General features: G+C 41.4%; 1 protein-coding gene across 1 annotated transcript; it reads left to right on the top strand.

The window, feature by feature from the left end:
• The first annotated feature begins 358 nt into the window (after window positions 1–358).
• top3a (DNA topoisomerase III alpha) lies at window positions 359–14711 on the top strand. The gene is made up of 19 exons (XM_034894281.1): window positions 359–827; window positions 1910–1969; window positions 2084–2157; window positions 2245–2320; window positions 3347–3455; window positions 3854–3997; window positions 4210–4380; window positions 4484–4584; window positions 5142–5216; window positions 5404–5486; window positions 5675–5885; window positions 6129–6314; window positions 6565–6694; window positions 7007–7120; window positions 8497–8662; window positions 8815–8961; window positions 9120–9242; window positions 11139–11866; window positions 13622–14711. The coding sequence occupies exons 1-19, from the start codon at window positions 591–593 to the stop codon at window positions 13783–13785; spliced, it is 3099 nt and encodes a 1032-aa protein (XP_034750172.1). The 5' UTR covers window positions 359–590; the 3' UTR covers window positions 13786–14711.
• The last annotated feature ends 2619 nt before the right edge of the window (window positions 14712–17330 follow it).

Below are 17330 nucleotides of genomic sequence, written 5' to 3'. Positions count from 1 at the left end.
GCCAGAAAGTATTTAAATTTAAATTATCTAAAAAATGCAATATCTAAAATAACACACACAATGTGTCTGTTTTTAAATATAGAGTTAAAACTCCTCTAAGGTTGCCAAAAAAACAGCAAATTCTGATTTAGGGTGGATTTTCTGTTTAACATTGATATAATATAACATGAATTTACACTATAATTGGTATTATTAAAATCGTACAAGTATGACTATTAATATTGCGTTACGCATGTACATATTACTTCATTTGAATGTACTTATTGTACTTTTATTGTAAACCACAGACAGAAAGTAAAAGAAAGTTACAAACCTCTGTCTCAGACGTTTGGCTGTTTACGGATTTTACGACAGTTTACGATCTTGATTACGGCAGTATTTGACAGGCGAGCGCGGAATTTGTAAACAGAGCTAGCTAACATTAGCAGTCAAGAGGTCGATGTTGCTCCTCATAAAGTTTTAAATTAGTAAATTTAGATTGTTTTGTCTCATTTAATTACTTAGGAATGAAGCTGGTCAACTGGTGTCCACACAGCGGAGAGCCTGCAGCAGTGAGGCTGCCTCGCTGCCCTGTTTGACGGCTGCCAGGCATGCTAGTTCACCTCCTCGGCAGATCTCTGCTTCGGTCGGGTCCGACGTTACAGCGGCTAGGGGTCCCACGGAGGGGTTTCTGTGCGGCGCAGAGTGACCGGTGTCCGGACACAGCGCAGCGGCAAGCAGACATGATCCGGGGCCGGGCTCAGATCAAGCGGGTCCTCTGTGTAGCCGAGAAGAACGATGCAGCCAAAGGCATCTCAGAGATAATGTCCAACGGCAGTTTCCGGAGGGTCAGTCACGTCTTCTCACACCAGTAACGTTAACGTTCAGAACCCTACAGCAGTCATGTTAATAATCAGCATGGTGCTGTTAACGTTAGTCGATGGACAGAGAATGACTCGGCATCAAAAACCGATTCACGCCATATTACAACGTTACTAATGAACTTTATATAAGTAAGTTAATTCAATTCAATTTTATTCATAGTATAAATTCACAGCAAGCGTTATCCCGAGACACTTGACAGATAGAGTAGGTCTAAACCACTCAATAACATACAGGGACCCAACAGTTGTAGTTCCCTCCAGAGCGAGCGACTGTGGCGAGGAACATCTCTTAGGAAGAAACCTCGGACAGACCCAGGCTCTTGGTAGAAGGTGTCTGATGGGGCGGGTTGGGGTTGAAATGAAGAGCGGCAACAACTGTCACAATACAAGTTAACTGAACAGTGACTATAGTAGTTTGTAGTAGTTCATGGCATATAGCAGGGCACTGCATGCCAGTACAAGGCACCGCAGAGCGTAGCAGGACCACGGTGACAGCTGCAAACCAGGATTTTGGAGCCTGATCCAAGGAAACAAAGTGCTTTACATGGTTGAACCATTATAACCTTTCAGGACTTAGGCCGATCAAATTTAAGTAATACAGAAATAATGTGTAAAAGAATAAAATATCCAATAATATAGGATAAAAACAACATTTATAGACAAATAAAACATGTTGAAAATAAACCAGTGTGGTTAAATAAGTATGTACATTTATATTGTCTTATGTGCAAATTGACTGTTTATGTAATTATTGACACATATTATGATGTAACAACGTTTTTGGAAAATAAAGTAAGACACTGTTTATAAACCACATCTGTTTTTGCTAATCCAGTGAATAATAAGTATGACAAATAAAGGTAAATATTCTTCACATCGAAATACAAATATAATAGTTGCTTTTCATATTGGACCTCTTACATAACCTGTGAGTGCACCTGTATCTCCGGAACATATTACGAGATAAATGGCAACCTCTGCTGCTAATATTTTCTGTTTCTCTTCTGGTTGCTCCAGTACCGATTGTCTTTTTGTTTCCACTTTAGAGGGAGGGGATGTCAAAGTTTAATAAAATCTATGAGTATGAATATCATCTCTTTGGTCAGGTAAGTAAATACAGTGAAATAATGAAATGTGCACACAATGCACCTGCATACCTGTTCTTTTGTGTTTGACGTTTTTCTGGAGATAAACCTTTTTTTGGGGGGGTTTATTTCCAGAATGTGACAGTGACAATGACGTCAGTATCAGGCCATTTACTGGGTATGGAGTTTAAAACACAGTACCGGAAATGGTAAGTTGAAACTTTCTGTTGGTATATTCAGCATCACACAGTATCATAACAACCGATCAATTCCATTTGTACCTTTTCTCTCTAAAGGCAAAGTTGCAATCCTGTGCTTTTATTTGATGTCGAGGTAGAGAAGTACTGTCCGGAAAACATGAAACAAATCAAGGTATGGTTGTGTACGCTCCTTTCAAGAGTCACTAAAGTATACAAACACAAATCTTTACTTTGTTTTCATATTAACCTATGACCTACCATCTCTTTCTGTAGCCACATTATGTGTGTTATTGTGATGTTTGATTAGAAACGGTAAGTAGAGCCCAACCGATCTATCGGCGGGCTGATATTATTGGCCGATATTTGAAATTGTTGACATCGGTATCGGAATTTATAATGGCCAATAAAAAATTAAATTAAATTCAGAATCATTTATAATGATAATAAAAACAAAAAAATGACACTGATAAATGAATATTTAAAAAATTAGATAAAACGGACGGTTAACCATGTAATGCGTGTTGTGGTGTCATAGTTTGAGTTTGAGGGCGCTCTTCAACGTCCCTGTTGGCAGCACCGATTTTTTTATTTTTTTTGTTAACTTGTTTTTGTTCAAAGGACTTTAAGTTTCATATCTTAAGTTTGTATTTTTTAACATTTTATTTATCAGAACTTGAATATATTTTGATGTTTCTCTGTTCTGTTGTGACAATAAAACATTATTATCATATTTTTTTAGTGAGAGCTCATAAATAACTAAACATAACTAATGTTAGGGAAATCTGTTTATGTTTTTAACGCATTTTTTAAATACATATTGGCCGGTTATACTGGAATAGTTGTATTGATATCGGTCGGGCTCTAATGGTATCTAGATACTTGATTGGTAACTTCATAATTTCATTTTTTGGACCAGGATGTACTCACAATACCAATTTGCCTTTTGCTCTATACACTTCAGCAGATGCATAGTTACTTAATATTTATAAACCCAGGATAAGCTGTACAATTTTGTTATTTTTAGTAGCCGATGATGCACGTTTTTTCTTTTTTTCTCTCTCGGCAATAGGAGGCCACAGCTTTCATTCAGATTGAAATAATAAGGAAATGGACAATAGAAATACATGTGAAATATTCCCTCCTCATCTAACTTTTTTTTCTGCCTTTTTTCTCCATCTCTCTCTCTCTCTCTCTCTAGCGAACACTAGAGAAAGAGGTGAGACAGTGCCAGGTCTTAGTCATCTGGACTGATTGTGACCGAGAGGGAGAAAACATTGGCTTTGAAGTCATAGAAGTCTGCAAAGCAGGTACGATAGTAATGTGTGTGTGTTGTTGTTGTTGTTGTTGTTGTTGTGTGGGCGCAAGTGAGCATGCATCTTCTGAACCCCTTTTTGTGGGAATAGTTTGACATTTGGGGAAATAAGCTTATCCCAGAGAGTAAGATAAAGGATTGATACAACTCTCATGATTGTGAGGTATATAATTAGTCTGTATCCTTGACGTTCCACATCCAGGATAGCTCCTCCAAACACGTTACTTCTTACTTGTAAATCCATTAAAAAAAGGATCAGTAAAAATGACCCCGTTCTCATGTTTTTTTTAATGTTTTCCTACAAATCACTCTTGATAATGTGTTTGTGTGTGTGTGTGTGTGTGTGTGTGTGTGTGTGTGTATGTGTATACTTTTTTTATGTTTGCTTTCTAGTGAAGCAAAATTTACAAGTCTTTCGGGCAAAGTTTTCTGAGATCACCCCCAACTCCATTCGGAGAGCTTGTGAGACTCTTATAGAGCCAGATGCCAACATCAGCGATGCTGTCGATGTCCGTCAGGAGCTGGACCTGCGAATAGGTATGGCAGCAGCACTGAAAAATACACCATGACACACTAACGCAGGTGAAAAAGATGTTTGCATTAATGGATGGCTCAACAGATAATGGTTGATGCAGAATAATCGTAATTTGGCCACTTCAACAATGATACAACACTAGGGGCTCTGTATATCTGAAAAAAGTCACATATTAATATGTTTGAATCCCCTCTCCTGTGCTCATCTTCTGCAGGTGCGTCCTTCACTCGATTCCAAACGCTTCGCTTGCAGAAGATCTTTCCAGAGTCTTTGGCCAATCAGCTGATCTCATACGGCAGTTGTCAGTTTCCCACTCTGGGCTTTGTTGTCGAGCGCTTCAAAGCCATCCAGGCTTTCATACCCGAGACTTTCTACAAGATCAAAGGTACTAACTTATCCGCGCACAAACACACAGATCAAGAGTATTCATGTTTTAAACTAATACTCAACCCTTTTCACCCCCTCTGTTGTGTCTGTCTTTGTCTCAGTGCTGCACGAGGTGGGGGAGGACAGTGTTGACTTCAGTTGGAAAAGAAACCGTCTCTTCAACCACACAGCATGCTTGGTCCTCTACCAGATCTGCATGGAGGTATGTGCCTGTTTGTATGTCTTTTAAGTCATATTATTGATCTTGTTATGTTACATACTTTACTAGTTTATCTTTGTGAATGTAACGTTGAAGGTCTTAGGGATGCTTTTAGATGTGTATTGGTCTCATTTGCCTCCTAATCCCTCGTTCCTTCAGGGGGTAATCTCATATTCTATTAATTAATAAGATGATTTGACATGTTGCCTAAACCTCTGAGAAACTAGCCGCTACCCTGCCGTTTGACACATAAACAACCCAAAAAACAAGTTTGCTCCTGCATAACAGAAGCAAAATGTAAAACACAGCACCAGCAAAGCAACACCCTCATTGTGGCTGATGGATGTAAGTGTAAAAATACGCTGATGTTGCCCACCTAAAAATGTGTGTGCGTGTGTGCGCGTGTGTGCACATACGCGCATACACACATACACACAACTGGAGGGCACAGAATAACATTTACATTTTTTTTTCAATCTGCCTGAATAAAGCGCAAAAAGCCACTTGTGGAAAGGTAAACACCAGAATCTTTTTTATTTTTTTATTTGACTAATTTCCAGAATCCCATAGCAACAGTCACCTCAGTAACCAGCAAACCCAAGAGCAAGTGGAGACCACTGCCTTTGGACACTGTGGTAAGAATATAGTGTCAAACAGCCGCACACATACAAACACTGCACCTCAAAACACTGTTAATGGTATGAAAGTGTACGTAGTTCAGTACAACAGAAAGAGTAGTATTTGGTAGTGTGCTTGTATGGAAACCCCCCCCGCTGCTTTGTCCCACTCTGAACAGTCCTCTACCTTTATCCGACCAAACAGGAGCTGGAGAAACTTGCATCTCGGAAACTAAGAATAAATGCCAAAGAGACCATGAAAATTGCAGAAAAACTGTATACCCAAGGGTGAGTACATGCAAGGTGACGTACATGCATACGGCAAAGTCAGTTTTAGTTTATCAGGTTCCTCCTCAAAGTCGTGCCTATTTTTGAACATGGAAAGACATCATCTGGCAGGGTGATGTCTTTCATGCATTTAATAGATAAGTTTATCAGAAATATTACATTTCCAGTTCTTTTTTCTGTCTGCTCAGGTATATCAGCTACCCCCGAACAGAGACAAACATTTTTCCAGAAAACCTGTCTCTCGGCCCCCTGGTGGAGCAGCAGACACAAAGCCCGATCTGGGGGACGTTTGCCCAGAGAGTGATGGAGCAGCCGGGGGGTCCCAACCCACGACAGGGCAAGAAATCTGACCAAGCCCATCCCCCGATACACCCCACCAAGTACTCCAATACACTGCAGGTAAGTCTGCAAAAACTGGAGCTCACTTTGGGCAAATGTACCTTTTTTCCCTCATATTCTGATCTTTGCCCTCTGGGGATTTGTGTCAAATTTTCTGCTACCAAAATGACAATAAACATTTTGCATCATTTGCATAAATAAATCTTAATAAAATTGGTGGCAGGTCTTTCTTTGCCTAACTCCTTGTCAAACAATTGGCTCAATATCCAGTTTCACAGAACAATCTGTTTCTTCTGTGTCCAGGGCAATGAGGGACGTGTGTATGAGTTCATTGTCCGGCACTTCCTGGCATGTGTATCCCAAGATGCTTTGGGGCAGGAGACTGTGGTGGACATAGACATCGCCCACGAGAACTTCTCCTCCTCGGGACTCATGATCATTGCAAAGAACTACTTGGACGTTTACCCTTATGACAGGTGGAGTGCCAAGGTATGTTGTGTGTGTGTGTGTGTGTGTGTGTGTGTGTGTGTGTGTGTCTGTGTGTGTGTGTGTGTGTGTGTGAGAGAGAAAGAGAGAGAGATTGGTAACAGACTAATTTCTACACTACTTTAAGAGACAATTCAGCCTATGCTACATTACCACTGTATAGCTTACATACTTGGCATGTATGAAGTATGTTGTGTGGTCCGTGCTGCTTGTGTGTGATATGTCCAGTAAACCTGCGTCGTATGTGTGCTAGGTGATTCCAGTGTATGAGCAAGGCTCCCAGTTCCAGCCTTCTGCCATCGAGATGGTGGATGGACAGACGAGTCCTCCGCAGCTGCTCACTGAAGCCGACCTCATATCCCTGATGGAGAAGCACGGCATTGGTACAACACACACACACACACACACACACACACACACACACACACAGTTTTTAATGTATGTTGTTTCTCATAAAATATTGATGCTTCCCACAAAAAGTTCTTAATTTTAGGTTCTAGACTTATACACATTTGCCAATTGGTATTGTGATGCAAGGCTACCCTTTTTAGTTAAACCAGATAAACATTACTTAAAGCGAAACTGGCAACAACTTAGTGACCCTTTTGTTGAGCCAACATTGAATAGTTGTTTGTTCAGGATTAACTGTTTTGTGTCTGTCACAACCTGTACTGTATGAACTGTGTGTATTACAGGCACAGATGCAACCCACGCAGATCACATCGAGACTATAAAGAGTCGCATGTATGTGGGCTTAACAGCTGACCAGAGGTTTCTACCTGGAGAGCTTGGCATGGGACTGGTTGAGGGTGTGTACACTCTCTCACACACACACACACACAAACACACACACACACACAATCACACACACACACACACACACACACACACACTAGGTGTGGCACAGTTCACAAATCCCACTGTTAGGTTTGTATCACGGTTTTGGGTTCTGTATGGTTCTTGTTGTTATTTTTTCTTTTAATCTTTGACACCCCAGAAATATATTTCAGCATATGATACATAGCTTAATTATCCACAATTTAGGTATACAGTATTAGAGCCCGACTGATAAAGGATTTTTAAGGCCGATATCGAAATTTGGTTATTTTAAAATCCGATACGCCAATAAAATCGGCCGATATACAGTATTTTGATTTTTCCGCAAGACAAAACATAAATAGATTTCCCTAACCTTAGGTAGGTATTTGTAGTTATTTGAGCTCTCTCTAAAATATTATGATAATAATTTGTTGAACAGAGAAACATCAAAATATAGTAAAGGTCTGATAGATAAAATGTATAAAAACAGAAACTTAAGATATAAAACTTAAAGTCCTTTGAACAAAAACACATTAACAAAACAATAATCAGTGTTGCCAACAGGGACATTGAGGAGCGCCCTCTGGTGGACAAACTATGCAACTTATAACATGGTGGACCTTCTGTTTTTAGTTTTTAAATATTCATTTATCAGAATTATTTATTTGTCATTAGAAATGATTCTGATGAGCCGACAGGATTGACACAGCAGCCGTTTTAGCGGCTTTAGAGTGAAAAAAATTTTACAGTACATTTACATTGATGTTAAATTGTTTACAGGTTGGCAGGACGGTCTGAAATGTTTTGCACCGTCTTTTGCTCTACGTTTTGTTGGTAACTTGTCCAAACCCCTTCTTTCACGCAAAAGGGAAACACACTGTCTGAGGTCACATGCGGGCATGAGGCTTCATTGCGCATGCGTCAAACCGTGTTTTAAAGGCTGGATTACAGTAAATTGATGTCATTTTCTGAATTTACCAGACTGTTTTAGCTGTTCTATTGACCTGATTGGCCTTTACCCACTTACTCATTATATCCACATTACTGATGATTATTTATCCCAAAACTCAATTGTGTAACTATTTTGTGAAAGCACCAATAGTAATATAAGTAATAGTAATATAAGTATATAGTAATATATATTATATTCACATTCATGATGGTGAATCTTTATGGAAAACGTTAATGTAAACTTGCCTGGATGCCAGCTGAACTTAGCCCCGCCCACAATATTTAAGGTCGGGGAGTTTGGTCTGGACTTGACACTCACTCACATACCACAATCTACAGTAGATTTTATACACAAATATGTTGTCATAGCCCCTTTCATTAAAATATGTTACTTATCAAATGTGTGTTTGTTTAGGTTACAACTCCATGGGCTACGAGATGTCCAAACCAAACCTGCGTGCTGAATTGGAGGCGGACCTCAAGTTGGTATCAGAGGGCAGGAAGGACAAACAGAGTGTGCTGCAGCACCACATCCAGAAATACAAGTCTGTCTTCATTGAGTCTGTCAGGAAGGCGAAGAAGTTAGTTACAATTTACCTTGTGTATTTCTGATGCAACATCTGTTTGTTTTTTACATTGATAGATTTATTACACCTGTCCTGTAGTCATTGCAGGCTGTTGGTTGTCAGTTGTTGTGACCCAAGTTAGAAGTCATTTTCTGTTGTTGCCTTAGGTTGGATGAAGCCCTGTCGCCATATCTGGGTGCAGCTCAGGAAGTGGCTGAAGCAGAGCAGCAGGACATGGAGTTCCCGCTGCCGGTCAGGAAGTGCCCTCACTGCGGACAGGACATGGTGCTGAGGAAGAAGAGGGAGGGAAACAGGTGAGACGAGCTTAGAACTATATCATCACAAGAAAACATTTCACAAATCAATTGTCAATTCATAAAAAAACGTTTGCCTGAAAGGTAGGAAAGGAATCTAACAATAATATGCTATAGTAGACTTTAGAAAGTGTGTTTTTCTTTCTGTCCCCCTGCAGTAAGTTCCTGTCCTGCACAGGCTTCCCGGCCTGTAAGTCAGCGGTGTGGTTCCCCGACACGGTGCTGGAGGTGAGCAGAGATGACAGCATTTGTCCCACCTGTCTGCCTCACCCTGTTCACATGTAAGTATTCATTTTATACTAAGGGGTTTCATTTCACAGAGCGGTTCAACTAACATAAAATAAAGGAAAGAATTTCAGTGGTTTGTGATCATGATAAGTTTAGACTAATTTTAGCTAATAATTTACATTTCATCTGGGGTGGTTATACTCAGATTTGAGTCAGAATATGAGTCTGATACTGCTCCGTCTTTATAGCTGACTTTACCACTGGACTTCTCTATTGGCCGTTGAAACGGGTAAAATCTCTTTTAAAACCAGCCTCTGCGTCTTGAAAAGCTGAGTCGCAACGACACCATCAGCTGGTTTTGAGTCGAGCAGAGACAAGCCAGTTGAGGATTTTAAAATGAATGTGCTGTCGATATCTTCTATAAGAGACGCCATGGCGGAATCTACATCTCAATTCTCCAGCAGCAGCCACCTTTGCGGTGACCAAATTCAACCCAAGCGCTCTTTAGTGACATGGTTGATTATATGACTGTTGATGATCTGTCCATCATCGTATAAAGCCCACCCTGACAATTTGATTGGTCGGAACAGCTCTCGTTTGAGCATAGTTGCTCCACAATGGATCAAGTCCACACCGAACTTCCCGACCTCAAATGTGTGTTCGGCTGGAAGTTATGGAGAAAATCAAATATCACGATATTTGTATACCAATATCTCTGTCAATACCAAAACTATATTGGAATGCAGCCTTTAAAACCAGGAACAGACAACACTTATGTCAAATTACGATATGACGGTATCCAAAATTAAAGACGATATCTAGTCTCATATCAAGATATTGATTTAAGATTGATATATTGCCCAACTCTAATGTAGTAGTACACCTAGTGTGTGTGTGTGTGTGTGTGTGTGTGTGTGTGTGTGTGTGTGTGTGTGTGTGTGTGTGTGTGTGTGTGTGTTTGTTTGTGTGCGTGCGTGCGTGTGTGTGTAAGTATAAGGTCATGTGAAATTGGCTGTAAAACTGAGTTGCCCTTGGGGACTAATAAAATTATCTGAATCTGAATCACCCTACCTGCTTTGCATATTATTTTGTGCTCCCCTATTTTGTGAAACATTAGAGGAGCAGATTCAGATGTCCTCTCAGCACAATTCAGACCCACACACATTAAACACTGAAAACTTTTCATTGGTCACTTTATATCTGAACACACAGCTTCCATTTCTTGGACTAACGAGAAGTGTACGTAGGCGCTCCTTTCTGTGCAAAGACAACAACAAACACAGATGAAGCTCTCAGTGGCTTCAGCAGCGCAATGAACTTGTTTACACAAGTGGGCGTTAACCCCCCTAAGCACGTGCCTCGGCTCAGTCCAAATATAGGGCACGCTCACTAGCATCAAGCCAAAGTGCTCAACACCAGCATCTGTTTCCATAGCAACCAATCTGGTACAGAGCTCAAAGTTGAAATACAGCACTTACTCTGAAAGAATATCACTGTTTTTTTAATCAGATATCTCCCAGCAGTTTCAGCGTGTTGGATAACTTCAGAGGCTGTTAACGGCAGATGTGTGATAAACTATTTCTTACTGGCGCAGCCTCACTGGTCGGTCGCCACAGCAACTTGTGTTTTTAAAAACAGGGAGGGTGGGCGCCCTTTCATCCGATAAATGCAACACCGCTTTTTTTCTTTTTTTTTTGGAGCGAGAGCTGAAAGATTTGAGTAGAACGGGGGGGAAATGTTTAGTTGAGCGCGGAGCGATATTGAACAGAGCTGCCTGGAGCGGCTTTAGGCGGGGGAGCGTGAGGAAAGTACAGCTCCGTGAGCTAGGAGCGTAAATCCTCACCGCTCACCTCTGCCCACATGCTCGCGTGTAATGTATAAGTAGTGATTAGTCGTGAAAATGGTCACATGCATTCACTTCAAAACTCTTGTCTGACATTATTCTTCAGGTTGAAGTTCAAGTTCCGCAGGGGCAGCCTCCCTCCCATGATGCCTTTAGAATTTGTTGGCTGCATCGGTGGATGTGACGAGATCCTCAGAGAAGTGCTGGACCTGAGGTACCTCCGACCAGGCGGAGGGGGAGGTGGAGCGGGAGGTGGGGGGGGTGGACTACGGGGAGGAAGAGGAGAGGACCCTCGTCCACCAGCTCCAAGGCCCCCCAGATCAGAGCCACCCAGAGCCCTGACTTCAAATTCTCGAACTTCCCTTCCTCCTGCCCCCTCCTGGACCCCGCAGCCACAACCTCCGGCAGGCGGCAGCGCTCTCGGTGGAGACAATGATGCCATTGTGTGTAACTGTGGTCAGGATGCACTCCTCCTGACCGTGCGCAAGGACGGTCCCAACCAAGGCCGTCAGTTCTACAAGTGTAACGCAGGGGGCTGCAACTTCTTCCTGTGGGCGGATCAGCCAAGTGAGCAGGGGGAGCCACAGGGTCGAGGGCCTCCTCTGCAAGTGCCGCCAAGGCCCCCTCTAGGGTTCAGGACTACCCCTGGAGCAGGCAGAGGGCAGGAAGGGGGTGCAGGAGGACAGACAATGTGTAACTGTAATGAGACAGCGGTGACACGAACGGTGCAGAAGGACGGGCCAAACAAGGGCCGGGTGTTCCACACCTGCGGGAAACCAAGAGAGCAGCAGTGTGGCTTCTTTCAATGGGCTGATGAGAACCAGCCGCCACCAGGCAAGGCTCACACACACATACACACACACACACACTAACACACACACAAATCATCATTCAACACTGCTTTTCAAACTTTCTACCTGCTATCACCCTGAGGCCAAATCATTTTTTGCTCTGCAGTGAAGCCTGAAACCTCCTGCACCATGCCAGCGTGGCGCCAGTTGCGTGGCGGCTGCGTGGCGCCTTTCAAAACGTGTCTGACACATATATGTTTCCCATTGATAAAACGTGTCTGAAACATATATTCCCGTTGATAATATGAAATAGTAGCGTTCTTCAACCATATTCTGATTTTATAATAGCAAAGACAACGTCTGCAATAAACAGTAGACGGCAAAATGGGCTACAGATTGCATTTATGTCAAAACCTAGAGTCTTTCAAACATCAAAAAGTTATTTATTAAATGTATTTGTGTCAAAATTAGATAAAAACATCTTTTTGTATTCTATTTTGCCCGGAAACGCTTCCAACACGCTTGCGTGTCACGGGAAAAAGGAGACAAGCGTGTGATGCAGCCAGTGTGCAAGCTCTCACCCGTTAACATGGGAGCCGAAATAAAAACAGACATGCCACCCTGCTGACACAGTGTGCAGGAGCCCTATGAATAGCAGTGTCAGTCCCTCACGGTGGTCCAGACTGAAACATCTCTCAGCTGGATTGCCATGAGGTTTGGTAGAGACATTCATTCACCCCTCAGGATGAGTTGAAACAACTGAAGTTATCACTTAACTCTCATCTAGCGCCATCACTAGGTCAAAATCAAAATTTTCCCAACAGAAAGATGTCTTTCCTGAATTTCTTTAAAAAGTTAGTAGCTACATTGAGTTAAAAAAAATAGGCAACTAATTTCGACTGTATTAAAAATAGATCACTGAAACCACTTTGTTGCGTAAAAGGAGTTTAGTTGCCTTTTTAAGCAAAGGGAACATTAGAGTTTCGGCTCTGTTCCTATCTGCTACTTAAAGGGGAATTCATCTTCAAAGGTTTTTTCGGATTTCTGTCTGTGGTACTTTTCATATTAAAGGGAAGAACACACATTAATACATTTAAATATACGTGCATTACAGACACTTTAGCCGTGCGTTTCATTTGATTTCCCAGTTACATGTCTGACTGCATTAATGTGGCTGTCAAATAATTTACACCATGAGCCTGGAGACAGCCGATGATTCCTGCGGGCTTTGTAAAACACTCCACATTTATTTAAAACCTATCAATACGAGTGAAGCAGAACAGATGAGAGAGAGATATAGAGAGAGAGAGTGAGATGAACCTACCTACATCTTTACTTAATGATAAAGACAAGCTGTCACGACTCACAAACACTCCCACTGAACCTTAGCAGGCTGACCCAATGCACACGCACAGTGCATGCATCATTAGAGATGTTTCAATGCCATTTATTCCTTCCCGATACCGATTCCAGGGGAATTAGAAAACTCTACATTTTTCAGTCCACTGAAATCCATTAAAATTACCATATATGTGTCTAAAACATTTGAAAAGATAATGAATAAAATAGTACTTAAAAGGCATGAAGACCAACCCTGCTAAAGAAATCCACTGGGGAGCCAGTCTTGCTTTGTGAGACCAGCCTCCACAGCGCTGCGGATGAAGGTCTGGCGAGTCCACCAATACCAGCATTTTAGGGAGTACTAGAGGCATTTCTGATAATGGCACTGGAACAACTCTACTTTTTCTACAATGACATCTAACCTCCTCATGTGTTTGACCTCTGTCCCCATTGTCAGTTGGGTTCGGTGGGGGATTTAATGGCGGTGGAGACGGAGGGACGAAGGGGAGGAAGATCACTGGAGGTGCCACCGCTAACAAACCTGCAGCTGCTAAGAAGCCTCGTACCTGTGGCATCTGCCACAACCCGGGACACACCCGAGTCACCTGTCCCCAGCGGTGACCGCTGCTTAGAGACACGTAATGTGGAGTTCCTGAAGTCTCTGACTTCAAAGTGTGGAGTCAGATTTTATTTTTCAAATATGCAGAAACTCAGATTGTTCGTACCTCCTCCCAGGGGACGGACCTCTTCCCCTGGTAAGTAAGAATTCCAAAAGGGCAAAAACTGCTTTGAGTACCAGACCAAAGGCATGTCATGACTAAGGCTAAAAATCAGAAATTGTATTTCCCAGTCCTAGTTGTGCAAAACAATGACACCCTTTGTTATAGAAAATGAGAATGTAGACATGAAGACATTTAGTTTTTCATCCAGCTCTATTTTCTCAGGTCTCCTCAGGTGTTCAATGTGTGTCTTTTCTGGCCCCTGGGAGGAAAGTTAGGGCTTGTTTTGGGGTCAGGTAAGCTTTGAGTATCAACATTTTAGGAAATACACTTATTTGCTTTCTCAGCAAGAGTTAGATGAGATGCTAGTTACTGCAGAGATCTGAAGATGATCAACTGTCAACGGGATATTTGCTCAGCTGGTCAAACAAATCCTCCGTCTAGTGTGTTTATTCCCAATCCTGACAGCTTGACTCAGAGCAGTTTAAGGAAGGTGATTCTGGCACAAATTGAATGCATGTGTATTTTAAAGAAAACATGGGCACACAGTTTCTTAATGATTAATAGTGTAATTAATGTGTTTATTAATATGATTACTGCTGGTTAATCACTAAGTATGTGAAACAAGAGCCAAGTATTTTACATTTGTTGATTCTTCAAGGTGGTTGTTGTAGGAAGAAACCACATAATATGTGTTTACATTGTGAATATGTATGCAAAATAAATTAGTGTAAAATACTTGTATACTCTCTGCAGTCTGAGGAAGTTTCAGTACCAAGATTTCTATTTTAATATTGATGAATGCTAATAAACATAAATGTATGGTAACCTTGCATTGTTATTTATATCTTTACAGTCATGAGGTTGGATATTGGTTTCGGTTTTAGATATTTGTATTACTATCTTCGTTCCACTAGTTTGGGTTTTATCTGAGTCTTCAACTTTCAGCCAACTAAATTTTGAAAACAAATCAAACTTAGAAGTATTCCTTACTGCTGTACATACTAAACATAATGAGTATATGACATAAAAAATGTATCCCTAATTTACTTAAGTGAAGTAGAAATGCACACGTAGAATTACTTCATTAGAAATGAAAGTCCAACATTCAATATTGTGCTGGAGGAAGCGTTAGAAGTGCTTGTTTTGCAGAAAATGGCCCCTGTGAGAGTTGTATTATTAATATATTTTATCTTATGTAGTCTTGCATTACCAGACTTTCCTACACAGCACTGCGGAGGAGGGTCTGGCTAGGCCACACAGCATTCTGGGATAGGAGAAACATGTGCTCTGGTTTATTGGCATTTCTTTAAACCAATCACAATCGTCTTGGGTGGCGCTAAGTGCCGGACGGAGCAACGGTGCCGCTGCTAAATAGCCTCGGGAAGGAACTTGTTTTGGTGGAACGTGTCCGTTCAGAAGTTCTTTTAGTCGTGCACCAGAAAGCTCAGATTGGATTTACCCTGCAGAGATCTGAGGAGCAGTTAACCATAGTCCCCAGAAATCCACGGGAGCTTAAAATTCCAACACAAAGGAAGCCTTAGGCAGCAGATATCCGGCCCTGATGAGTGAAATCCAACGCAATTTCCGTCGGCAACTGAGCAATCCCGGAAGTGGAACGTCATGGATATAGACTAGTATATCTTATGTCATTGGACATTGAATGATTATTATTGCTATTAAGCTGGGCGATATGACGATGGTCAAGATTACAGAAATGTCTCTGAATATGTTTTCCCTGTATTGTTTCCATCGTGATGTTATAAAGCCATCAGCCAAACTGCGTTACAGCAACATTTGTCATTTGGACTATGCTTTGCTTTCTGATCCTTGCACGTTATGTTCATTTGGCACGTTAGTTCTTAATAAATTGAGAAAATACTTTATATCTTTATCGAGATCTGAAGTGATCTGGATAGAATATTTGGGCCATATTGCCCAGCCCTACTATTAAGTAGCATTTTCTGCACAATTGCAGCAAATTTGAAATGTTGACGGCATTTATAACACATTTTACATTTAAATGTTTTGTATGTAAAAAAAAATAAAAACAGCTGTCAAAGTGTAGTGGAGTTTACAATATTGGAGTAGAAGTATACTGTAAAGTAACATAAATAGGAATGCCTCAAAACTTCCCACCACTGGTCCTGACTGGATCTAACTGATGCCAAATGTTAATGAGGTATGTTGTCTAAAAACAAATGGTCTAGTGATCATGCATGTTTAATCCAGAATCTTTCTGCAGAATTTGAATGGTTTTAGTTTCCCAAAAGTGCCCCCCCCCCCCCCCCCCCCCCCCCCCCCCCCCCCCAGGGGTGAAAGGTTTCGGACAAATGAGGAAAGTACATCAAAAACGCATGGATTCCCGGTATAAGGCTGTTTTCTCTCTCTGTGTTATTCCAGAGAAAAAAAACTATGGCGGTGATCTTTTTACCGTCACGTTTGGTGAGTCATGCGTGAGTCATATGTAGGTGGTGGGAGTGAGCGCTGTGATCCGTCCTGCCGTGTTGGTTTTTTTTACCGCTCCATCCTCAGCTCCCAACTCCGCTACAGTTGTATCCGGGCAGATAGCAAGTCATGTGACTGCCGTGTTTCTGTTTCGGAATTGCTGTCAACACCTCCTCTTTACGGGAAAAGCGCTGTTTTCGTCCCGTAATACATTTTGAAAGTGATACCGTAAAGCCAGTCTTTAATTTAAAAAACACCGTAAAGCACCTAAATGAGATCACCACAAAATGCCCAGAGCTAAAACAGCCTTCAGGATCTCTGTGCAAACTCACCACATCCCCTGTTCACATTAAAGGAGATTAAAACACCACAGTGAACAAAACTAAGTAGGCCTATTAAAGCATCAACTTAAAGGGGCAGTCCAGCATTTTACCATGTTATAAGTTTAGTTTACTCATCATGAAGAGGACTCAGCCTGTAAAAAAACCATTGTATAAAGTGTTCTGAGCTCATCTTAAGTCTGACAAAGCTATAACCCTGATGATCTCATAGTGATGTCACCAGGGTTACAGTATTTTGGTTTGGACTTGATTCTGAAAATGATAATAACAGAAATTGTGTTACAAACTGGAGGTGTGGAGTTTGAAAGACGTGGTCACAGAGGATCTCATGAAAGACACTGTCCAGTTGCATTATAGGAAATGTAGGATTTATGGTTTGTTGGGATTGGCCCATTCTAGAGATTTATGGTGCGTTCCAGCTCAACTGGGAAGTGGGAAAATCTGAGTTCCCAGTTGGAAATTTCCACTGGAAATTCGGGAGAACTTCATCAACCCAAACATCACAATCCAACATGGTTGCTCTGGGCATCAACATTTATTATCAGCCCTTTGGTATTATTTGTGTCTCATTAAATCAGCCATGCACTTAGTCCTGTCCATCTTCTATCTGTGGACGAGACATGTTTCTACATAATACTGCATAATGCATTGTTATGTG

Source organism: Etheostoma cragini, chromosome 15 (assembly GCF_013103735.1).
Source record: "Etheostoma cragini isolate CJK2018 chromosome 15, CSU_Ecrag_1.0, whole genome shotgun sequence".
NCBI classification, from domain to species: Eukaryota; Metazoa; Chordata; class Actinopteri; order Perciformes; family Percidae; genus Etheostoma; species Etheostoma cragini.
The sequence above is the reverse complement of the archived record's forward strand: the minus strand, read 5'-3'. Positions and strand labels throughout refer to the sequence as shown.

Bases quoted from the DNA above. Each gene is read 5' to 3' on its own strand.
- top3a (XM_034894281.1), top strand. From the start codon at position 591: ATGCTAGTTCACCTCCTCGGCAGATCTCTGCTTCGGTCGGGTCCGACG. The intron at 2,321-3,346 runs GTATGGTTGTGT...CTCTCTCTCTAG, and splicing joins AAAACATGAAACAAATCAAG to CGAACACTAGAGAAAGAGGT. The intron at 8,962-9,119 runs GTGAGACGAGCT...GTCCCCCTGCAG, and splicing joins AAGAAGAGGGAGGGAAACAG to TAAGTTCCTGTCCTGCACAG.